At 40.6% G+C, this 26,028-nt stretch overlaps 1 protein-coding gene and 1 long non-coding RNA gene across 31 annotated transcripts in view; one reads left to right on the top strand and one right to left on the bottom strand.

The window, feature by feature from the left end:
- Window positions 1–26,028, bottom strand: part of Ccdc150 (coiled-coil domain containing 150) — a 115,683-nt gene that overhangs the window by 38,885 nt on the left and 50,770 nt on the right. For 28 of the 30 annotated variants that reach the window (XR_010054598.1, XR_010054599.1, XR_010054600.1 and 25 more), the window contains 2 exons: window positions 23,739–23,822; window positions 19,029–19,136 (listed from right to left, as the gene is read on the bottom strand). Coding sequence is in view for 16 of the 30 variants with exons in the window: in XM_039083603.2 (XP_038939531.1) it covers window positions 19,029–19,136; window positions 23,739–23,822 (192 nt within the window). In the remaining 14 variants the exon portion in view is untranslated. Of the gene's footprint in view, window positions 1–17,618; window positions 18,281–19,028; window positions 19,137–23,738; window positions 23,823–26,028 lie in introns of those variants that run through there. The other 2 variants (XM_039083611.2, XM_039083613.2) reach the window with 1 other exon arrangement.
- Window positions 18,233–20,752, top strand: LOC134480576 (uncharacterized). The gene is made up of 3 exons (XR_010054983.1): window positions 18,233–18,551; window positions 19,071–19,733; window positions 20,480–20,752. It is a non-coding gene; the product is annotated as an uncharacterized LOC134480576 (long non-coding RNA).

The raw sequence follows: 26,028 nt of genomic DNA, 5'->3' as shown, positions 1-26,028 counted from the left end.
CGAAGCCAATAGAAAACCAAGGTGATTATTTTACCTAATAGGGTCCTGTGGGATGATGTCACAGGTGAGGCAGGCACAAGATAGAATGAGGCCTGTCATTGGACGAGAAGGAAGGATGGGCGGGAGAAAAGTTTGAGGGAAGAGGAGGAGATGGGAACAGAAGAGGGAGGAGACGGCAGAGAAGTGGTGGAGACAACATGGAAGCTGATGTTTAGATTCCACACTGTTCCTTTACAGGTTGTTACAAATGTTCTTAAGGGATGGATGTGTATGGGGCTTTGTATGTTTAGGTGGGCAATTATATCTTATCAATTGGATCAGAGGTTATTGTGTTGTGTGTTCTTTCATGTAGCAATTTAAGTGTAAGAAGGTGTGCGGTGGCTAGAGACACTGGGCCGCTGTGTGATTGGGATGTGTGTTTCTGACATGGAAACCTGCCTTGAGAACTAGATAGGGAGAGAGATGGCTGCCAGGCTCAGAGAGAGCCTTCGGCAGTGTGATACGGGATGGAGCAAAGCGGGTGAGAGGCTTTGCTGACTGAGACTTGAGATATCTAGCAGATATCTTGGGGCACTGTGGTGCCAGATCTAGTGGGGATAAAAGACAGAATTTTATTTTTTATATTCTTGGATTCACTGAGTTTAGGACTTTACAGAAACACAGGTGAGGGGTTACTTTTAGGTTTGTGGATGACTCAGAAACATCTGTGTTTTTGGTAAGTCCAAACTTCATGTAACGACCCCACTGAAGCACCACCAGAGTGTCTTCAGTTACTCTTCTACCTCTCATGGACTCTAGTGTAGGACCTTTCCAAGGTCACATGCAGTTGGGAAGTAGAAAGGAGTGGTGGCTGTGTTATAGATACGGGTCTTTGATTCTCCCTGCCTCTTTTACTGGAGAATACTAATAGCCCCACTGTGATTATTTCCACAGAGTCAGCTATTGGTATTTTCTGCTCATCTCATTGCTATGGCTACCAGGAAAAGGTATCTTTGTTCCAGAATTGGGAAGGGATAGTCATGCCTTGCTATATGCCAAGGAAAACCTTACTATAACAGAGTCCCACACAGCCCTCTCCAAAAGGCAGTAACATTTTAGGTGTTAAAGCAAGTCTTAACAGAAACAAAATTATAAAAATAATTTTTGTATCTTAGCAGATCATATTAGAATAAAACTAGAAATCAATAGCTGGAGAAGCTACAGAAACGTTAAATATATTGAGATTGAACAGCTACTCTTGAATAATCAATGGGTCATTAAAAAAATCAGGAAGGAAAAAATTTTAAACCCTAGAGTCAAATGAAATAAAAAGACAACCTATCTGCGGCTTTGTGATACAGTTAAAGAAGCTTTCACACACACTTACATCATGAGCGCTCACAGTAAGAAATCAGGGTGCTCTCACTAGGGATGCACTCAAAGTCTTATAAAACAAACTGAGTCCAGTCCAGAAGCAACAGATGGAAAGAAATAATAAATTAATGAAATAGGACACTAAACTAAAAGAACAATGCAAATAATCAATGAAACAGAGTTGGTTCTTGGCAAAAGATAAAATGCATAATCTCTTAATCAAAAGAAAGAGAAAATAGTCAAATTAATAAAATAAGGAGTTAAAAGGGAGAGTTTAAAACAAATACCAATACAATCCTAAGGATCGTTAGGAAACATTTGGGAAATTTACCTTTTAAAAAGCTGTATAAAGAAATCAGCGATAAGCAAGTGGATAAATGTCTAAAACTGTATAAATTAATTCAAGATAAAACAAAACAAATAGATCTCTAATGAACAATGGAACTGAAGCAGTAATAGACTCTCCCAGCCAGAGCAGACCCTGCACCTTGCCTGGGCAGCACAGTAGAGCTGGCCCTGGACATGGAATTGCGTGGAGCTGGCCTGGGTGTGGGAGGCTGGCCTGGGTGTGGGAGGCTGGCCTGGGTGTGGGAGAGCCGATCCTCACTCTTGTGCCCTTCCTCCCTTCTTTCATCCCTCACTACCTAAGGCAGGCAGGAGAGATGGCCCTGGGGCCATGAGAAAGGGAGAACAGGTCTGTCCCTCACCATCTGAAATACTTGGAAGAGTAGGTGGGCCCTGTGCCTTGCTTGGACAGCTTGCCCTGGCTAGGGGTGTGTGTGTGTGTGTGTGTGTGTGTGTGTGTGTGTGTGTGTGTGTGTGTGTGTGTGCCTGCCCTAGCTAGGGGTGTGTGTGTGCATGTGCACAGGAAAAGGGTGGAGAGCAGCACAGCAAAGCTGGCCCTGATGGTGTGACCCCAGCTAGGCAGCATCAAGCATGAAAGGAAGTGAGAGAGCGTTAGTGGGCTGCCTAGCTCAGATACCTCTCAGGCCTGGTTCCAGGGCTTGGAATTGACTTACCCCTACATCTACCCCATAGATAAACTCCTGGAGTCTCATGAAAGAGTCAGTCTTTCAGATCCAAAGCTACTGGATGACACAGGGCAACAAGAGGATATCCAAGAGGTGTCCCAGTGAGGATCCAGTATTGATAGTATAGCAGAAGCTACAGGCCTCATACCAAACCAGTGACTCATTGCAACAAACATTTGCAAGCAAAGAAGTGTACACAAAAGGGTATACAGTGGGATACACCGTGACCCACTTTAGCTTCCACAATGAGAGTTGTGGAGAAGGAAGGGTGAAGGGCATGTATGAAAGGAAGGGGAGATGAGTGGGTTTGCGGTGCATGATATGAAATTCACAAAGAACCAATAAAAAGTTATTTAAAAAAAGACTCACAGTAAGAGAAACACAGAAGGGAAGGATTACCGCCAAATTCTACCTCAGCTTTAAAGAAGAAATAATATCAATGTTCCTCAAGTTATTACATAGAACAGAGATGGAAAGAACATTGAAAATCACTCTACCATGCCAGTTATTACCCTAATATAAAAGTAGGTAACACACAAAAGCTGGGCATGGTGGTCCCTACCTTTAATCTCAGCACTTGGGAGGCAGAGACAGGCTGATTTCTGTGAATTGAGGCCAGCCTAGTCTACATAACGACAGATTGTAGCAAATATCAACAAAAAAGCCAAACATAACAACAACAACAATAACGAGACCAATTTTGGTAATAACACAAAAACAGAAGTTCTTCATAAAACATTTGCTAATCAAATTCAGTAACACATAAAAAACACTGTACAAAATAATCAAGATAGTTTCTGACTCCAGAGATACAGGATGGCTAAATATACATAATTAATAAATGTAACATAGCACATAGACTCAGAGATAAACATTATAAGATCAGTCGGATAGATGGAATAAAGGCTTTGGACAAAGTTCACTATTCCTTCATGATCAAAACTGAAGAACTGGGTAAGAATATACTGAGAAAGAATATACATTAACATAATTAAGACTAAATATAATAAGTATATATATTTATATTACATTAAATGAGGAAAAATTAAAACGGATTTCTTGAAGCCTTTATAGGTGACCATATTCTATTATTTTTTAAGATAATGGTTGAAGTTTTAGCTAGAGTAATAGGAGAGAAGGAAATTTAAAAAAATACGTAAGGAAGCAGTCAAATAATTCCTGTTTATAGAAATATGATCAATCCTATGACATAATTAACCTTCACTTTTAACTTGGCTGAATTTAGACTCGTGGGGTTGGGGAGATAATATAGTTAGCAAGTGTCTGCCACACAAGCACCCACATGAAATCAAGGTGCAGTGGCATGTACCTGTAAATCCTAAGGCTGGGTAGGCAGGGACTAGGGAAGCCTATGGGCTTGGCTGGCTAACTTGCCTATCCATGTGCTCTAGTTCTATAAAATTCTGTCTCAAAAACTATGATGGATAAAGATTGAGGAAGATACTAGATATCAATCTCTGGTCTCTACATGTACATGCACACACACACACACACACACACACACACACACACACACACACGCACACACACATATTAGACATAACCCAGGGCATGTCTGTGAAGGTGTTCGGAGAGAAGTTTGGCTGAGGGAAGACCCACCCTGAACGTGGTCAGCACCATCCTAAGCACTGGGGGACAAGATTCATGGAAAAGGAGAATGGGAACCAGGATCATCTACTCTCTGCTTCCTGGTCTCCTAGGAGCCCTAGTCGTATCCTCCTGTTGTGAGGAACTCTGCCATGCCTTTCCTGCCAGGATCGACTATAACCTGAACCTATGCATCCAAACCAAACCTTCATTTAGACATTGCTCTTTTCACAGCAATAAGATCCTCTACCCTAAAGACCCTAAAAATCCTGTCTGAGAAGTCTCAGATCTGAAAAAAAAAAAACCCCAAAAAACAACAAAAACAAAACAACACATCTGACATACCTGGATGTAGAATCAACCTATAAAAACCAGTGACTTTTCTATGTGTCAGTAATAAGTGCATCCTGAGAAAAAAATTAGGAAAAGAATTCCTACTTAGAATAGTTTAGAAATAATACCTAGGAATAAATTTAATAAGGAAGGGAAAAACTCTTACAATGAAAACTTTAAGAAACTCAGGAAAGAAACTGAGCTGGCTGTAACGGTGTATATTGCCTGCAATCCCAGCACACTGAAGCAGAGGAAAGCAGATTTTTGTGAGTTCAAGACTAGTCTGGAACATATAGATAATTCTACACACTGAAAACCTGTTAAAAAGTCAGTCAGTCAGTCAGTCAATCAATCAATCAAATAAAAACAGATTGACTTTAAAAAAATAATTAGAAGTAAACATTAGAAGATAGAAAAATTGCCTAGGTTCACAGAGCAGTAATATTATAAAAGCAGCTATCTAACCAGAGGCAATATGCAGATTCTCACAAAAATTCTAGCAGTATTTTCTGCAGAACTAGAAAATACAAGAATTCATATGTAAACCCATAAGATCCCAAGTAGCAAAGCAGTCCTGGAAAAAGAAACCCACTAGAGATATCACCATACCCGTTTTGAGTTATTCTACAGCTACAGTGATGTAAATAGCATGCTGCTGTCACATACAGAGGTATAGATCAATCAAATAAAACAAAGGACCAAGAAACTGACACAGATGACCACCGGATTCTCAACAAAGGTGACAAATATATACTGACAAAAACTCAAGGCAATTAACCAATGACTCCAGGAGAGCAGGATACACATATGTTGAAGAATGAAAGAAGATCCAAATCTCTCCATTTGACAACCAATCAAATGGCTTTAGTTTAAGATGGAAACTTTGAAACTGCTAGAGGAAAGCATGAGGAAAGCACACCATGACTGATGAGGTCATGGACCCTTGAGGAGAAACTACCACTGCTACCATCGACCGGGATAGTTTCCAATTATATTCTAATACTTGTCCCAGAGTTATACCACACCTAAGTGCAGACCTAAGCACTCATCAAGGAGTCTTTCTTTACATTAGACAGAGACCACTATAGAAACCCATATCTGGTCAAAGCACAGATAACAACTGACCGTGGGGTGGCCAGTGCCAATCGACACACCTACAGCATAACTCCTATGCCCAAGACTCAGGAACCATCACCCAAGAGGCAGAAAGAGTCGAAGAGCCTTGGCATCTGCTATGGGGACAGTGTCTTGTAACACTGAACCTGAACAATGTGGTCACCTAAAAGAGAACTGCACAATGACGATATCAGTTGACATGCCAACATGGATGGGGAGTCTGATGGGACTCAACTCTCAGATGAAGAGCTAGAGGGAATTAATGGCTGTTAAGAAGGGAGACTCAGTCTTCTCAAGAGAAGAACCCTCTGAAAAGTTATGTAATCCCAAGCGGTCAGCCCTCAACATGCGGTACATACAAGCCACCCCAGGTGGACTCAGCAGGCTGTTTATGTACACATGATGCTAAGTAATGAAGAGGTCATGAATTCTGAAAGTGGTAGTGGAGGCACAGAAGTGGAAAAGGAGAGGGAGGAGTAGAAATGATGTAACTGATACTCAGTATAAATTACCAACAAAAAATACAGACTTAACACATGCATGCAACATGCATACACAACCACTGAAAACATGGGATAGGGACGTCGTGCTGGCTCAGCGGGTGAAATTACTTCCTAACATGTGGGCAGAGGAGGGATGCAGAGAGAAGAAAGCCGATGGAAAACTGACAGCAGTCATGAAAGGGGCAGCAGGGACTGTAGCAGAGAACTACTCATGTGGTGGACTGTAGGCTAAAATAACCGAGCTATTTAAACAGTATTTATGGCTTCCATCACCAGTTGAGTGGTTCTGATGCAAGGCTCTGGAGTCCTTCCCTCAGTAAAGTCAAATGAATAATATGTTAAGGGGAAATTTTTTCCTAATATTTGATGAATTGTGGTTTTACTTTCAACTATAATTATCAATGCATAATTTTACAAATGACTGATTTTCACTGTAACATTTCTGTGTGCGAAGGAGTCATTGCTGTACTACTGCATTAGACTCTCAGAGATGCACACGACTGCCTCCCAATGTCTTTATTTACATATTTTGTTGCTTTGTATGCCAACCTGTGATCATGTACCCCCAATCGTGCTTCGTCAGGAGAGTGACCTTCTTTGATCTCCCCTTAGCTTTACGTTTTCTGTGGGACTTATAAGAGTGGGAGTGGTACAACTCTGACTCTGCTTCACTGTTCCACATATTCTTTCCTCCCACTGAGTTGTCTTCTCTGGCCTCGATATAAGAGGTTTGCCTTGTTTTGTTGCATCTTGCGTTGTCCTGTTTGTAGCCTTTTAGAGGCCTGCTCTTTTCTGAAGAGGAAATAGAGGGGGACTGGATAGAGAGAAAGGGTCCAGGTAGCTGAAAGGAGTGGAGGGAGAGGAAACTGTGGCTAGGATGTATTGTATGAAAGAAGAATCTATTTTCATTTTTTTCTTTAAAGATTTGAAAGGGAAATGCTTGCTATACACTCATATGGAAACACTTGATCTGTGTGTGATGAGGTTCATTTAGAGGTGAACATTTAAGACACAGAACCTGACAGATATTTATAATATATTAGCTACTAAGATTAAGCCGTGAGCCTCACAGTAGCTCCTAATTTTGTTCTAGTTCGTTGGTCCTCACCACATGAGACCCACTACCACATGCTCCTGTTACCTTTCACTTCCTCCTTGATGAACTATAACCCAGTGAAACTGAAACAAAATAAAGCTCCTTTCTCTAAAAAGAAAGGAAGAAAGAAAGACAGACAGACAGACAGACAGACAGACAGAAAGAAAGAAAGAAAAGGAAAAAGAAGGAAGAAAGGAAGGAAGGAAGAAAGAAAGAAAGGAAAGGAAGGAAGGAAGGAAGGAAGGAAGGAAGGAAGGAAGGAAGAAAGAAAGAAAGAAAGAAAGAAAGAAAGAAAGAAAGAAAGAAAAGTAGCTGGGCGACTGCCCTAGCAAACGCTTTAAACTATAATAGAAGTCTCCATTATTTACACTTCAGGTGGGTCGGCGAAAGATCTGTGGTGCTGACAAGCCTTATGACCTGAGTTAGAGCCTCGGGCCTACATGGTAGAAGAGAACTCACCCCTGCAATTTGTCATCTGACTGTCACATGTCTATTATGACAATATGAAAAGAACTCACTTTGATAGCTCAGGATTAACCCCAGGAGCTGACAAATGGGACTGTAAGAAATTAAAATGCAACACCATAAGAACAACAACGCCAACCAACCAGAGTTTCCAGGGACTGAACCACTACCAAAAGACTATACATGGACTGACCCAGGGTTCCAATGCATGCGTAGCAGAGAATAGCCTTGTTGGGGCACCAGTGGAAGGGGAAACCCTTGGTCTTGCCAAGGTCGGACCCCCAGAGCAGGGGAATATGGGGGGCAGTAAGGGGGATGTTTAGGGGAAATACCTGTATGGGGGAGGGGGAGGGGGAGGGGAGAGGGTGGGGACTTATGGACAGGAAACTGGGAAGGGGAATAACATTTGAAATGTAAGTAAAGAACTATATCTAATAAAAAATTAAAAAAAAAAGAAATTAAAATGCACAACAAAGGAACCAACCACTGGAGGGAAGCATCAGCATACAAAATGAGAGAAGAGCCATGCCAGCCTCAGTGCTGATAGGGGTTAACACTTCAAATGTTTATAAAGGATTCAAAGAGTTAAACAAAAAACCCCAAGTCATTTGATCAATATATGGGCAAATGCATTGAACACGCACTTCTCAAAGGAAGAAATGAATGTGGCAATAAACGTGAAAAATTACTCAACACCCTCAGTTCCAGAGAAAGGCAAGGGGAAGTGTCCTGAAGAGTCTATCTCACCCCACTCGGAATGGCTATCACCAAGCACTCGTGAGGATACAACAAAAGGAAAGCCCTTCTCCTTGCTGCTAATGGGGATATGAAGCTGTGCACCCATTACGGAAAGTGGCACTGCGTGTCTGAAGGAACCGCAATCCGCTTTACCACTAAGTATAGACATAAAGGAGTCTAAGCAAACCAGAGATACCAGCACATCCATAATACTGAAGAATTATTCACAGTAGTTAAGATAAGGAACCAGGCCACATTCCTGTAAAGGTGAATGGCTAAAGAAAATGTGGTATATATATTCATAGTATATTCTAGTCAACCATAAAGAATAATGAAATTGTGCTACTTGCAGTAAATTGATAGGAGCAGATATCATATTAAGTGAAATATGCCACAGAGAAAGGAAAATGTTACACTTTCTATGAGATGTGAACTTTAAACTTAAATGTATATAAAAGTTTAAATAGTAGTATACAGAAGGAAGGGGCCTGAAAAGGTGGGGAGGTGGAAGAAAAGAGGCTAAGGTAGAAAAGGAAAATCAAATGTAAATGGATAACTGATATAATAAAATACAGACGGCCTGAACCTAGAACTTTCTAAGTATAAGACAGTTTTCATAATCTGTACAATAATTCCAGATTAGCATACGACTTTATATGCTACTCTTCCTAAAACTATCTCAGAATAACTGTAGGGTCTCAGAAAGTTATAAAACACTACAAAGAATGTTGTGAGCACAGTGAACTGTCATCTTACTACCACCCAGGTTACAGAACTCAATTGGTTTCTTCTCAACTTCTATTTATGTGAGAGAGTGTGTGTGAGTATGTGTTTGTGTGCACACACACAGAGTTCAGCGTAGTCTGATCCCACATGAGTATCTGAGTGCCCTGGATGAGCAGGCTGCAGAGCTTCTCCATCAGGATTTACACTTTTTTATATTTGCTCTCTCCAATCGCAGCCATTCCCTGACATACATTCATCTGCTCTTTCAGTGGATTCAGGATACACAGAAGCAGAGGTCCTCTGGGTCAGGGCACTTCTCTTCCTGACTCTATCTGGAAGTGAACTGATACCATCCCATAAGTTCCCTGTACCCAAATCCTGTGGGGAAGAAAGAGGACCACCCAGAAGTGCGGACATCCCGAGGCTGCAGGACAGACTGCCACCTCTGCACACCTTGGTCCACATCCCTGGTCCAAGGGGAAACTGCACACTGGCTCTGGACAGAGGGATATAAGAACAGACAGCCGCCGATACCCACGGTCTGCACCCAGGACAGAATTGATCCAGCAAACAGCTCCCTGCACCCAAATCCCGTGGGGAGAGAGCTGGACCATCAGAAATATGGATACTCCTGAGAAGTCAGAGGAGAATACTCTCTGACCATAGTCCAGACCCAAGAGGGAATTGCATAGTGCCAACTGTGCCCGCTGGGTGCAAGGACCTACACGAGCAATCAGGGGCAGGACCTTTGATTCCTGCCCATGCCTAGAGCTGGAAGACAGTCTTCCAGGAGTGCCTCCACAGCTGAGAGCGGAGTACCTGTTTTCAGGAAAGGCTGAAAGAAAACAGAAAAACAGTTCTACAGGAGTGCTGACACAGATGCCTACAGCAGGGCCAAGTCACTCCCAGAAACAGCAAGACAAGAAAACACCAGAGACAAGCCAATGGCTAGAGGCAAGCTCAGGAACCTAATCAACAGAAACCAAGACTACATGACATCATCAGAGCCCAGTACTCCCACCAAAGAAAGTATTGGATATCAAAACACACCAGAAAAGCAAAATTTAGATTTGAAATCACATTTTTTGATAATGATGGAGGACTTTAAGAAAGACATAAAGAACTCCCTTAGAGAAATGCAGGAAAGCACAAGTAAACAAGTAGAAGCCCTTACAGAGGAAACACAAAAGTCACTGAAAGAATTACAGGAAAACACAACCAAACAGGTGGAGGAATTGAAAATGGAATTAGAAACAATAAAGAAAGCACAAAGGGAGACAACCCTGGATATAGAAAACCAAAAGAAGAGACAAGGAGCCATAGACACAAGCATCACCAACAAAATACAAGAGATAGAAGAGGGAATCTCAGGGGCAGAAGATAACATAGAAAACATAGACACAACTGTCAAAGATAATGTAAAACGGAAAAAGCTACTGGTCCAAAACATACAGGACATCCAGGACACAATGAGAAGATCAAACCTAAGGATAATAGGTATAGAAGAAAGTGAAGACTCCCAACTTAAGGGGCCAGTAAATACAGTCAACAAAATTATAGAAGAAAACTTCCCTAACCTAAAGAAAGAGATGCCAATAAACATAAAAGAAGCCCACAGAACTCCAAATAGTGGACAAGAAGAGAAATTCCTCCTGTCACATAATAGTTAAAACACCAAAATGCACAAAACAAAGAAAGAATATTAAAAGCAGTAAGGGAAAAAGGTCAAGTAACATATATAAAGGCAGACCTATCAGAATTACACCAGACTTCTCACCAGAGACTATGAAAGCCAGAAGATCCTGGACAGATGTCATACAGACCCTAAGAGAACACAAATGCCAGCCCAGGTTACTGTATCCATCAAAACTCTCAATGAACATAGATGGAGAAACCAAGATATTCCATGACAAAACCAAATTTACATAATATCGTTCTACAAATCCAGCCCTACAAAGGATAATAGATGGGAAACTCCAATACAAGGAGAGAAACTACACCACACAGAAAGCAAGAATATAATTTCCTTGCAATGAAACCAAAAGAGAGACAAATAAACATAATTCTACCTCTAACAATGAAAATAACAGGAAGCGACAATCACTATTCCTTAATATCTTTCAACATCAACGGACTCAATTCCCCAATAAAAAGAAATAGACTTTAACAGACTGAATACATAAAGAGGACCCAGCATTTTGCTGTATGCAGGATATATACCTCAGAGACAAAGACAGACACTACCTCAGAGTAAATGGCTGGAAAACAATTTTCCAAATAAATGGCCCGAAGAAACAAGCTGGAGTAGCCATTCTAATATCAAAATAATTGACTTTCAAACAAAAGTCATTAAAAAAGATAAGGAAGGACACTTCATATTCATCAAAGGAAAAATCCACAGAGATGAACTCTTAATCATAAATATCTATGCTTCAAATACAAGGGCACCTACATTCATAAAAGAAACCTTACTAAAGCTCAAAGCATACATTGCACCTCACATGATAACAGTAGGAGATTTCAACACCCCACTCTCATCACTGGACAGATCATGGAAACAGAAGTTAAACAGAGACGTAGAGAAACTAACTGAAGTTATGAACCAAGTGGATTTAACAGATATTTACAGAACATTCCATCCTAAAACAAAAGGATATACCTTCTTCTCAGCACCTCATGGAACCTTCTCCAAAATTGACCATATAATCGGTCACAAAACAGGCCTCAACAGATACAGGAAGATAGAAATAATCCCATGCATGCTATCAGATCACCACGCACTAAGACTGGTCTTCAATAACAACAATAATGACAGAAAGTCCACATATATATGGAAGTTGAACAATGCTCTACTCAATGATAACCTTGTCAAGGAAGAAATAAAGAAAGAAATTAAAGACTTCTTAGAATTTAATGAAAGCGATGGTACAACATACCCAAACTTATGGGACACAATGAAAACTGTGCTAAGAGGAAAACTCATAGCTCTGAGTGCCTGCAGAAAGAAACAGGAGAGAGCATATGTCAGCAGCTTGACAGCACACCTAAAAGCTCTAGAACAAAAAGAAATAAATAAACCCAAGAGGAACAGGAAATAATCAAACTCAGAGCTGAAATCAACCAAGTAGAAATGAAAAGGACTATACAAAGAATCAACAAAAGCAGGAGGTGGTTCTTTAAGAAAAACCAACAAGATAGATAAATCCTTAGCCAGACTAACCAGAGGTCACAGAGAGTGTATCCAAATTAATAAAATCAGAAATGAAAAGGGAGACATAACAACAGAAACTGAAGAAATTAAAAAAATCATCAGATTCTACTACAAAAGCCTATATTCAACAAAACTGGAAAATCTGCAGGAAATGGACAATTTTCTAGACAGATACCAGATACCAAAGTTAAATCAGGAACAGATAAACCAGTTAAACAACCCCATAACTCCTAAGGAAATAGAAGCAGTCATTAAAGGTCTCCCAACCAAAAAGAGCCCAGGTCCAGACGGGTTTAGTGCAGAATTCTATCAGACCTTCATAGAAGACCTCATACCAATATTATCCAAACTATTCCACAAAATTGAAACAGATGGAGCACTACCGAATTCCTTCTATGAAGCCACAATTACTCTTATACCTAAACCATACAAAGACCCAACAAAGAGAGAACTTCAGACCAATTTCCCTTATGAATACTGATGCAAAAACACCCAATAAAATTCTTGCAAACTGAATCCAAGAACATATCACAATGATCATCCATCATTATCAAGTAGGCTTCATCCCAGGGATGCAGGGATGGTTTAATATATGAAAATCCATCAATGTAATCCACTATATAAACAAACTTAAAGATAAGAACCACATGGTCATTTCATTAGATACTGAGAAAGCATTTGACAAAATTTAACACCCCTTCATGATAAAAGTCCTGGAAAGATCAGGAATTCAAGGCCCATATCTAAACATAGTAAAAGCAATATACAGCAAACCAGTAGCTAACATCACACTAAATGGAGAGAAACTTGAAGCAATCCCACTAAAATCAGGGAAAGACAAGGCTGCTCACTCTCTCCCTACTTATTCAATATAATACTCGAAGTCTAGCCAGAACAATCAGACAGCGAAAGGGGGTCAAAGGGATATAAATTGGAAGGGAAGAAATCAAAATATCACTATTTGCAGATGATAGTGTACTTAAGTGACCCCAAAAGTTCCACCAGAGAACTACTTAACCTGATAAACAACTTCAGCAAAGTGTCAGGGTATAAAATTAACTCAAACAAATAAGTAGCCTCCTCTACTCAAAGCATAAACAGACTGAGAACGAAATTAAGGAAATAACACCCTTCACAATAGTCCCAAATAACATAAAATACCTTGGTGTGACTTTAACCAAGCAAGTGAAAGATCTGTATGAGAAGAACTTCAAATCTCTGAAGAAAGAAATTGAGGAAGATCTCAGAAGATGGAAAGATGTTTCATGCTCATGGATTGGCAGGATTAATATAGTAAAGATGGCTATTTTGCCAAAAGCAATCTGCAGATTCAATGTAATCCCCATCAAAATTCCTACTCAATTCTTTATAGAGTAAGAAAGAGCAATTTGCAAATTCATTTTGAGTAACAAAAAACCCAGGATAGTGAAAACTATACTCAACAATAAAAGAACTTCTGGGGGAATCACCATCCCTGACTTCAAGTAGGATTACAGAACAATAGTAATAAAAATTGTATGGTAATGGTACAGAGACAGGCAGGTAGATCAGTGGAATAGAATTGAAGACCTAGAAATGAACCCACACACCTATAGTCACTTGATCTTTGACAAAGGAGCTAAAATCATCCAATGGAAGAAAGGTAGCATTTTTAAAAGCATGGTGCTGTTTCAACTGGAGGTCAGCATGTAGAAGAATGCAAATTGATCCATTCTTATCACCATGTACAAAGCTTAAGTCCAAGTGGATCAAGGACCTCCACATCAAACCAGATACATTCAAACTAATAGAAGAAAAAGTGGGGAAGAGTCTCGAACACATGGGCATTGGGGAAAATTTCCTGAATAAAACACCAATGGCTAAGATCAAGAATTGACAAATGGGAAGTCATAAAACTGCAAAGCTTTTGTAAAGCAAAAGACACTGTCATTAGGACAAAACGGCAACCAACAGATTGGTTAAAAATCTTTACCAATCCTACATCTGATAGAGGGCTAATATCCAAAATATACAAAGAACTCAAGAAGTTAGACCGCAGGGAGACAAATAACCCTATTAAAAAATGGGGTACAGGGCTGGAGAGATGGCTCAGCGGTTAAGAGCACCGACTGCTCTTCCAGAGGTCCTGAGTTCAAATCCCAGCAACCACATGGTGGCTCACAACCATCTGTAAAGAGATCCGATGCCCTCTTCTGGTGTGTCTGAAGACAGCTACAGTGTACTTATATATAATAAATGAATAAATATTAAAAAAAATGGGGTACAGAGCTAAACAGAACATTCTCAGTTGAGGATTATCGAATGACCGAGAGGCACCTAAGGAAATGTTCAACATCCTTAGTCATGAGGGAAATGCAAATTAAAACAACCCCGAGATTCCACCTCACACCAGTCAGTATGGCTAAGATAAAAAACTCAAGTGACAGCAGATGCTGGCGAGGATGTGGAGAAAGAGGAACACTCCTCCATTGTTGGCTGGATTGCAAACTGGTACAACCCCTCTGGAAATCAGTCTGGAGGTTCCTCAGACAATTGGACATTACACTACCTGAGGACCCAGCTATACTTCTCTTGGGCATATACCCAAAAGATGCTCCAACATACAACAAAGACACATGCTCCACTATGTTCATAGCAGCCTTATTTATAATAGCCAGAAGGTAGAAAGAACCCAGATGCCCTTCAACAGAGGAAAGGATTAAAAAAATGTGGTACATCTACACAATGGAGTACTACTCAACTATCAAAAACAATGACTTCATGAAATTCATAGGCAAATGGAATGAACTAGAAAATACCATCCTGAGTGAGGTAACTCAATCACAGAAAAACACACTTGGTATGCACTCATGGATAAATGGATATTAGCCAAAAAGTTCTAATTACCCAAGATGGAATCCACAGACCACAGGAAGCTCAAGAAGAAGGATGACCAAAATGCAGATGCTCCCACTCCTTCTTAAAAGGGGAAAATATGCATAGGAGGGGATATGGAAGCAAAGTTTAGAGCAGCGACTCAAGGAATAGCCATTCAGAGCCTGACATACATGTGGCCCATATATATACAGTCACCAAAACTAGATAAGATTGATGAAGCTAAAAAATGCATGCGGAAAGGGACTGGATATGGAGCTCTCCTGAGAGACACATCCACAGCATGTCCAATACAGAGGTCAGTGCTAGCAGGAAATCACCGAACTGAGAATAGGACCCCCTTGGGGGGAATTAGAGGAAGTATTGAAAGAGTTAAAGGAGCTTGCAACCCCATAAAAACAACAATGCCAACCAACCAGAGCTTCCAGGGACTAAACCACTTCTGAAAGACTATACATGGATTGACCCAGGGCTCCAACTGCATGCATAGCAGAGAATAGCCTTGTTGGGGCACCAGTGCAAGGGAAAGCCCTTGGTCTTACCAAGGTTGAACCCCCAGTGCAGGGCAATAAGGGGGGAGTATAGGGGGAATACCAGTATGGGGGAGGGAGAGGGAAGGGAATAGGGAGAGAAAACCAGGAAGGGGAATAACCTTTGAAATGTAAGTAAAGAAATGTATAATAAAAAATTTTAAAAAATGGTGACCATCTTAATAGGTCAATCTTTTTAATACATTCATAAAGTGCTTTCCACAGTGCTTTACTGAAGTGTAACTGACATAGAGAAAACTGCATATACATAAGGTGTATAAGCTGGCAGCTTCTGACATTTGCATAAACCCTTAAACCAATACAAAGAGTGAAAATTTCCAATAGATGTTTGGTAGTATTTCCCTCTGGTTTTATTTGTATTTCCCTAATTATTTTTATATGTATTTCCACCAGCAAAAATACTGAGAATATATAAACACATCCTTTTTGGAAAATAAGCTATGGTGGTTACTATTTATAAATTGAAGTAATAAATATGAAGGTTGATACTTTAACAAGCTTACTCCAAAATATTTCTAAATGTTTAATACATTTGGACTTCTTAGATCAATATATTTCTGGTTTAACAAGCAATCTTTAGCTAATTATTATTTCAATTCAAATTATGATTATGTATAAATTTTGAATTTTAAAATATCAAAGCTTACTTTGGAAAAGTCAGTTGTTATTAAACCAACTTTTCTGTGATCCAAATGAAATTATGTGTCAGCAAAACTGATTGTTTTAATTTATATAATTAGTTTTTATTATTGGCGAAATCCTTGTTACTCATCTAGTTAAACATGTTTCTAGATTGCTACTACATTCTAAATTAATAAATAAGAATGAAATTTCCCTATAATCACAGGAGGTAGAGGGAGGGAAGTACCTGGGAGGGAGACAGGAGGGGGAGGGAAGAAAAGGGGGGCAGGGTCAGGTATAGGAACGAATAGGATTGAAGTACAGAGGGTCAGGAAATTGAATAGAAATATGTAGCAGTGGGGGATGGGGAACTGGGGGTAGCCACTGGAAATTCCCACAGGCCAGGGAAGCTAGAGGCTCCCAGGACCTAACGGGATGACATTAGCAGAAATACCCAACAAAAGGGAGCCTCTATAGAGGCTCTATAGACCACCTCCAGTAGATAGTCATGACCCCCATTTGAGGGACTCATCTCAAAAAGATTTTTTTAAAGATTTATTTATTTTATTTAGATAAGTACATTGTAGCTGTCTTCAGACATGCCAGAAGAGGGGACTGGGTCTCATTACAGATGGTTGTGAGCCACCATGTGGTTGCTGGGAATTGAACTCAGGACCTCTGGAAGAACAATCAGTGCTCCTAATCACTGAGCCATCTTTCCAGCCCTTCATCTCAAAAATTTTAACCCAGATTTGTTTCTATTGAAAGGAAATGCAGGAACAAAACAATGGAGCAGAGACTGAAGGAAAGGCCGTCCAGAGACCGCCCCACCTAGGGATCCATCCCATATGCAGACACCAAACCCAGGCACTATTGCTGATGCCATGAAACCTGGTAGGCTGACCCCCGAGAGGTTCTGCCAGCACCTGACTAATGCAGATGCAGATACTCACAGCCAGCCATCCGTCTGAGCCTGGGGACCCCAACGGAAGAACTGGGGAAGGACTCAAGGGGATTGCAACCTCACAGGGAAAACAATATCAACTAACTGGACTGCCAAGAGCTCCCAGGACTAAACCACCAACCAAAGAGTACCCATGGAAGGACCCATGGCTCCAGCTGCATATGCAACAGATGACAGCCTTATCTGGCATCAATGGGAGGGGAGGCCCTTGGTCCTGTGGAGGCTTGAAGACCCAGGGTAGGGGGATGCTAGAGCAGTGAGGTGGGAGTGGGTGAGTGGGAGAAGGAGCACCTCATAGAGGCAAAGGGGAAGGGGGATGGGATGGGGGTTTTGTGGAGGGGAAACTGAGAAGGGGGACATTTGAAATGTAAATAAATAAAATAACCAATGTTTAAAAAAAAAAGATTTAATGTGTGATCCTCACTTACCGAATCCTGTTTAAGAAAATTTGATGATTCCTCACTTAGCAAGGGTCTTGAGGCGAGAGTGTCTATTTTGCCCTCTAGCCTTCCCTCCATGGTTTTAATAGCATTTAAGAGAGTCTTTAGGGAGATTCTGGAGTCTCCTATCCCCTGAGACACGCGCACAGAAGGCAGGGTAGGTGCAAAGCTCACGCGGCGTGTCATACTTGGGACGACGCTGGGCAGGGTGACGGCTGTTGCCCTTTCCTTTACATTACTGACATAAAACCGAGAGCCTTCGAGGGATTTAGAAGATGTGGGCCTCTCTGGAGATTTCCTTCTTCTTGGAGGCATTACTAGCTACAAGTTGCAGAATCACGTAATCTAAGGCTTGGTTTTTAAGGAATACCCACTTTAGTAGGAAGAATAGCAGAAAGTTCGGGAAGAAGCAAGAAACTATATTCCTTGGCTTCAAAATTGAAAAGAGCACACCGCTATCTATGACCTAGTGAAGAAGCAGGCCACAACCTGAGCTTCCCCAGGACAGGATCGCTAATGACAGCCTCTCAGAGCTTTGTGACCTCACCACTCATCAGCCGAGTCAGTTGGTTAGAAGCCCCTGGGCATTCCATTTGAAGACCTATTCTAGTACCGTGGTGATGGTGGGATCTGAACACAAGGTCACAGACAGAGGTTTCAGCCTCAATGAGTTAGTTTTTACAATCATTGTAAAATATGCTACTTATTTGCACCATAGTTACAAATATACTAAATTTGTAATCACTGGGCTGAATTGCTTTCTTTCAGTAAAATATTTATGGGTTTAATTCCTTACTAAGCACTTTCTGTACTTTGCTTGCTTAACGACTCACTCACTGCACTGCTGTGTGGCCTATAAGAGTGTCAGCCTCTCCAGCCACTGCACTAAGGGAGCCGCTTCTCTACTAACTCCTCTCTCAGGTGAGCCTCTGTCTGCTGCTGAGATGCCTGGCTGGCACTCCGCTCCGAGGTTGCCTACAGTTAAAAAGAAGACACTTGTTCCTCACATTTGCCAAAAAAAGTTAAGGCTCAAACTCAGAAACTTTGAGCTTATGAAACCCATACAAATATTTTATAACAGTGCTCCTCGGGAGTGGTCATGAAAGCAGCATGGTTTTTGTTTTTTTTTCTGAAGGGCGGAGCTTCTTATTCAACAAGCTTTCATGAATGCTACATTTATAAAGACGAAGCATGTTTATCAGAGTCATATTCTGGTGAGAGCATCTTATAACTCCCTCTGTGTCAGCAGAATCTTATCCACAGATGGCAGAGGTCTAAGCTGAGTCAAGATACTCACCTTTGTAGGATTGTGTGGGGAGGGGAGAGGCACCGAGCATGCCTTAACCCCGCACCACCCTAACTTTACCTCAAAGCAATCTTTCTGCAGTGTAGTCATACCTGAGCATGCTTGACCTCTAAAGCCTTATTCTGTCTTTGTAGGTGGTCGTTGTGCAGCCTGGTTTCAGTAAAAGTGTGCAGCTGTTCTTCTAGCTGTTTGACTTTTATCTACAAGGAAAAGAGAGAACGAGTGGAGGAAGACGTCATGCGTTTTGTTTAAAAAATTAGAGGAAACTTGAAACTTGAAAAGCAAATCCTACATTTTTCTAATGTTGCAAACAATTCTGTCTTAACTCGTTGCTACAAGCAGGCTACAGCTGTGTAAATGAGCTAAGACCACGCATCTGCTTTCTGTGGCCTAAGGAAAGTCCAAATGGACACTATGGCAAGTAAACTATGATACCAGTATTCAGAATATCTTCTGAATGTAGGTAATTAGAAGGAGAGAGAGAGAGAGAGAGAGAGAGAGAGAGAGAGAGAGAGAGAGAGACAGACAGACAGACAGACTGACTTGTGTTTTGCTCAAAGAAAACTAGGAAAGTAAAATAGATAGAGCGCTTATATATTGCATAGTATTTTAAAACTATCCCCAAAAGGCATGGTGGTACATACCTGTTAGCTTAGTCCTTAGGAAGCAGAGGCAGGAGGATTACTGTGAGATTTAAGTACGATTACTTTTTTATGGAATAATGTTTTACTTCACCCTTAGGACACCCATGTTGTAGCCACTGAGGAACAGTGAAGTACAGTACACCATCAGCTAAGGTACTTTATCTTTATTATTTGGTAGGAATTCTTACTGGGATATTTAAAATGGGAAGGAACACAGAGGCACTATCAGAAGCAAAAGAACCCTGCTCCCTCGACTGTGGTGATTTGGTCAGGATTAAAATCCACTCTGAGCAGCTTATCCGGAAGTCTGGGAGCACGACTAACCTAAGCCAAGGATGCTCAAACTGTCCCACTGGTCTGAATATATGTATGTGTGCATGCACACACGTGCACACACACGCATGCACACACACACACGCATACACACACATACACACACGCGCGCACACACGCGCGCGCACACACACACGCATACACACACACGCACACACACACGCATACACACACACACGCACACACACACATGCACACACACACACACTCACAGCATACATTATATATCCATATAGATAGCAATATGTATTGGTACCTATAGCTACATGAATTATTTGACAGCCAAAACATTAAAAGAGCCCCTTTTAACCTGTTTGCACTGTAATATAAATATTGAGTCATTACATTAACCAGATATTTTTAGTATACATTGCAAAATTGAAATAAAGTAGGACATATCTATAATGGTAGTCCATTTGTAAGCTGAAATGAGATTTAGAGTTAGAAATAACCCAAGTAGCCAATTTTTAAAATTCCAGTTTGTGCTGAGTATTGGTGCTGAGAGTAAAGCCAGGACCATTCAATAAACATAACTCATATCAACTGCCTTTCATTTTGCCTTCCAGCTCTGAACCTCGTTTGTCTGCTCACTTTACTGTGAGGGAAGAACGAATGTTGACATGTTTGGCAAGCGTATTATGAGAGTACTCAACATTTCATCTGTCCGGTCCTGAGCCTAAGTGGGCTTCATTTCACATTGTTTAGCCCAGCTGTTAGCTGTTAGCTATGCTAGGCAAGTATTCTACCACTGACCTGAGCCTCAACTCCAAATACATTTGACTACAAATAAGAAACACATTCCTGCAGCTATGGCAAGTTCAATACAGCCTGGTCATTTTTATTTCTGTGGCCCCTGCCTAATGATTACAATGTACCACCCATCAGTTTACACCACAGACCCACCACAAGCAGTACAGCAAAGTTTGCATTTACACTACTGAGAAGAGAAAGGAGATAAGGAGAAAACACATAGCGTATGCTTACCCAGAATCAAAGTCCAGGCAACTAACCAGAGGTGTCAGAAGTCCCTGAAAGGAGGTCCTGGTGCTGTGAATATTCTATTTCCTGGTATGAGTACTGATTATATAGTTATCTTTATCTCATTTTTTTAAAAACCCATCAAGCCATGTTCTAATATGTAGCTATGTCTTAGAACCACTTATTTAGTAGATACCAGCATCCTCATGAGGTTGGTATAAGTCAATCCTGATTACATCAGTGGCAAATTTTGTTCTCACAGGGAAAAAAGCCACAGGCAACAACTTAGTACATTCACATACACTCACAACTCATCACCGCACTCAATAAATCAAGGCATAATACTTAGCTCTTCAAGTGAGACCATAGGAATGTGCCACCATGCTCAACTTTGACACATACTTCCTATGTAACATTTCTAACCCAATACAGCCAAGTTTAAGAATACATAGCAGCCTAGAATCTTGGCCATATTTGGTAGATAGCTCATCCTTCATATTACTCTGCAAGACAGAGGAATCAGTGCTTTAAAATGTGCTGGCCCAAGGCTTGACTGACATAAAGATAAGCAGTATGTCTGATATTATACAGATATAGATAATTACACATATAGACAAGCAACAAATCTCTAGGAGATATTAACTAAATTGTACTAATTAACTAACAAAATTTTTTTAATTTGGCTATTAACATTGTCACTGTTTCATAAACGTTGGAATATGGTAAAAAGAATGATGCATAGTGAACAATGCCTTGGGGTAACTGTGAGAGAAGCCATGTTTATTCTTGTTGGATGTGAGAATATAGCTATAGACCCAATTTAATGAAAGGATGTGCTGAGTTCTATCTTCAGTGTTCCCTGGATCTGAACATGGCCTTCTGCTTTGCTTTTGTACCTTTCCAGATGTAACCTATAGTATGTGTCAGGCAATTGTGTGTAAAATTGGTCTGTCCTGAGAATGTTCTGTAAGGTATGCTTGGTGCCACCTGTAGGCTTAAATTTTTTAAAACCTATGTTAATAAAGGTTTTTAAATGCTTTGACTCCACCTTTTATCCCACCATCCAAAGGTAGGAAGAAAATGGTAAATAGGATAAGGGGATGTGGACTTATTTAGAAGTAGATTTTGGGGAGATTTTAATCTTCACTGTCAGGCTACCAGCAGTCCAGTTTAACAGTGTCAGCTGGCAGGATCCAGCAGAAACCACCAGGCCTCTCTGCATCAGTCAGTGGGCGCAACCAGGACCACCCAGAATGCCAGGAGTTTTCTGTAGTACCTCTCTCAATGGAATGAAGATCAACGAAGGTGTGAGACCAATGAAGAGCTGCATAGGTAGCAATGCAAGCCCCCTGTCACTGGTCCCATTTATATTCTCTCCAAATTATCATGGGTCCTCTCATGTGTCTTGCCTCAGCAAAACAGTATGTGAGTCTGCTTCTGCAAATCATCGTGTGAGTCTACATCATTAGATATGACCAGAAATTTCCACTTCAGTTCTGGGAAAGGGCTGTTCTGTCAATATTTAGTATTTGCTTATCTACCTTTATTTATATGTTTTTCTGATCATGTGTTCTGAACTCAAAACAACCCTCCTTGGATCATTGCTTTCTTTGTCACATTTGTGTATAAAAATACACTGAAGTAAGTTGTTTGTAGTGTTAGACTGTAATTCACCTCACTCTCTAAGGCCCTTGAAGTCTCACAGTCAGATCTGCTTGGTCAATGAAGATTGGCAAACTCCTATCAACTAACTAACTTTCAGTGTGCCTTCCAGTTCTGAGCCTCGTTTGCCTGTTAACTCTAATATGAGGGAGGCATGAATGCTGACATATTTGGTAAGTCTATAGTGAGAGTACTCATCTGGCCAGTCTGGAGCCTAAGTGGGCTCCATTTCCTACTGTTTAGTCCAGCTGTCCTCATCTGTGGCTACACGTGAGTCATCTGGGGAGCATCTTTCACTATTCTTGAGAGATGACATCACTATATAGCTCAGGCTGGCCTCATTGTTCTCCTACCACTTCCCTTTGAGTTCTTGGATTATAGGTGTATTTCATCATGTCTGGCTTCAACAGGGGAGCTTTACAGAGTGATAAGTATAGGCCTTAAATTCTGATTTCATTGCTTTTGTTGACATTACATTAAGTTGACATTTCTTATGTATTATGGACATTTTTAAGCATTAGAAAACTTGAAAGGCCTGTCTATAAATATGGAGATGTCCGATACCCTACATTCTACCATTGACATTTTTTTAACTTATTACATATTATTTCCTATGGGTCCTCCAGTCTTCCTTTCCTAATTGGATGTGTTTTAAAGAAATGGTAAATAAACATTTTCTACTACTGGGACATTTTTTTTTTAAATCCCACCTGATTCTAATGTGTGCCTGAGACTTAGAACTCACAAATTAGAGGTATTAGAGATTAGTGTTTCCATTAGGGTTGGTCTAAGTCAGGCTCAGCCACATCAGTGGCAAGCTTCCTGCAATGTGGGTACCAGGGGAGAAAACTGGTAGGCAACCAGAGCTCAGTACTGTCACATTACTCACATCCCACAGTACTCAGTTCTACAGACTCAAATATGTCAGGGTTTTTTCCTATGCTCTTACAGCATGGCCATATATATGATGACTGTTACAAAGCTTCAAACAGAGAATGGGTTGTAATTTCATTGTTACACTATTGGTCTATGAGATGTCACTTGGTTGATAATGAAGAAATGAAGTTAAGGAGGATCAGAGGCTACAGAGTTACTGAATGGCAGAGATTTTCTAAAAGTCTATATATTTAATTGAACAATTACTATTTTAAACATCAGACAAAAATAGGAAGATAAGTCTCATACCTGGAGTTTCCCCTTTTCATAGGCAAGCTTATTTTTACTCTCAGTAATTTTTTCCAAGGCCTTCTCCACTTTCTGCTGAGCAAACTGATAAACACATATATCATTACCATTTACATACATTATCACCTCCCTTTTAAAACAGGTATTAATATGTTGCTATTTCTACAGAAATAATAGCAAAGTTTACTTGCAATGGACTGCAGCCTATAAGACCCTCCTCTAACAATAAATAATTTTGCTGACAGGAAACATGTACAGAGATTGTTAATGAAGATAAGAAGCCATGGCGACAGAGTGTGCTGTCATTTGTACCTGCATTCTTCTTTTCTTTGTTTCTCATTTGTTAGTCTTTTGTAGATGTGTTCCCCTAGATGTGGTATAGTTGTAATAGTGTCTGTAAGCTGCTTGAAGAGGACCATACAGTTTTTTAGGAACAATGACAATAACCTCTGGTTGAAGACCCTTTAGTTATCGCAGCTTAAAAAAAAATCACTTCTTGGAAATTGAAGGTAAGTATCTATCTTGAACACACCATGTACTTTAAGACACATGACTAAAAAAATCTGAGCTGGATCTGAACATGAATGTCTCTTTTTCTGTGGTTCAACTTTCATAGTAACAAAAGGTACTGTGTAAGCTGCCAAGAAAGAGAAGCAATGTAACAGTCATGTCCTGTTGTGATTCCTACGAACTAAAGCAAGTGCGGCAAGATATCATGAAAAGTGCTATCATGGTGCCCATCTCAGACTGGACCAACAACTGTTTAATTGGACTCATGGCCCAATGAATGGGAGGAAAATCTTGCCTGCTGCTCAAAACCTAGCCAACTTCCAGATCTAGCGAGGTCCTGGATTTTGAAGGCATTCCTCTCACTTTATTGGATCAGCATAGTTTCTAACCACATTCTAAAACTTATCTCCAAACCCACAAATAGGTGCAATTCTCACTCCATCAAAGATGTTTCTTCTTATAGCAGATGGAGACTATTACAAAACCCCCTACAATTGGCTCTCAGTAGAGACAAATGGATTTAGAGGATCCCAGATACAAGGAACACTCCCCAGACACATCTATCCAACACAGTTCCTACACCTGAAGGCTCAGAAAACATCAGAGGAGGGGTAGAAAGGTTGTAGAACCAGAGAACATGGAAGTCTGTTGTGAGATTATATCTCAGAGAAACAGGGAAGCAATACCTATTATACCTCAAAAAATATGGTTGCCTAATAGAGAGATCTGAACAATGACACTCCCAATAGAGGTCTTGACTCAGCAGGGGGAAATCTCACAGTCTCACCCCTAGACAAAGAACTGTAACAACTGATGACTACTGAAGGTTCAGGCCCCTAAGGGCAGTGCCACCCGAGGAGATGGTCCTGGGCTGCATGAGGAAGCAAACCGAGCAAGCCAGTAGGCAGCACTCCTTGGTCTCTGCTTCAGTCCCCACTGCCAGGTTCTTACCCTGCCCTTCTTTTATGGTGAACCATAAAATGTTAAGATGAAATAAACTCCTTTCTTCCTCAAGTTGCTTTTGGTTATATTGTCTTGTCACAGCAAGAGAAAAGCAAACCAGAGCAACCTAAAACTAGGCAATGTGGGGGGAAATAATAGTAATATTTATTCATGCACATTGCACACTAAGCTTTGTGATGGGCACTTGACACCGAGTCCTGCAATCCCAAGAACCTGGCAAGATCAGGCTCTAATTTCAAGTCTGTGCTGTGATACTCCAAAAGTGTTACCTCTAAAGAAAAAAATTTAAGTTTTAAGTCCCAACTAACAAAAATGCATTGCCAGCATTAATTTTAATGGAAGTGAAAAACTGCTAAAAATAAATCCTGAGAGCCCAGCTTCATAGCTCAGACTCTGAAACACTCTGTGATGGTCTGACAGAAAAGTTTCTAGGTAGAGACAAAACTCAAGCCATAACTGCGGTATAAGTTATCACTATGAGACAATAAAAAGCACAGAGGAGGAAGAACAGGAGAGCATTAATACTAACTAGATAACTGATGAAATGTATCAAGATCACTAGGAGAAAGAAACCGTAGACTTGGCAGTGGCAGTAAGTTCAGGAAATTAGGCAGGCACATGTGGCCTTACAGACAGCTAGACAATGAAGCAGAGGCCTGGACAATAAGCAAAGGCCATGGCTGAATATTTAATCATTGAGCAAGAGCATACCAGGAATCCCAATTAATGGGTCCTGTTATCCTAATAGGCACTGCTAGACTTCCCACTGCCCATGACAACCCAGAAACTAAGAATTTAAAATTATCTGCTATATGCT

Source organism: Rattus norvegicus, chromosome 9 (genome assembly GCF_036323735.1).
Source record: "Rattus norvegicus strain BN/NHsdMcwi chromosome 9, GRCr8, whole genome shotgun sequence".
NCBI classification, from domain to species: Eukaryota; Metazoa; Chordata; class Mammalia; order Rodentia; family Muridae; genus Rattus; species Rattus norvegicus.
The sequence above is the reverse complement of the archived record's forward strand: the minus strand, read 5'-3'. Positions and strand labels throughout refer to the sequence as shown.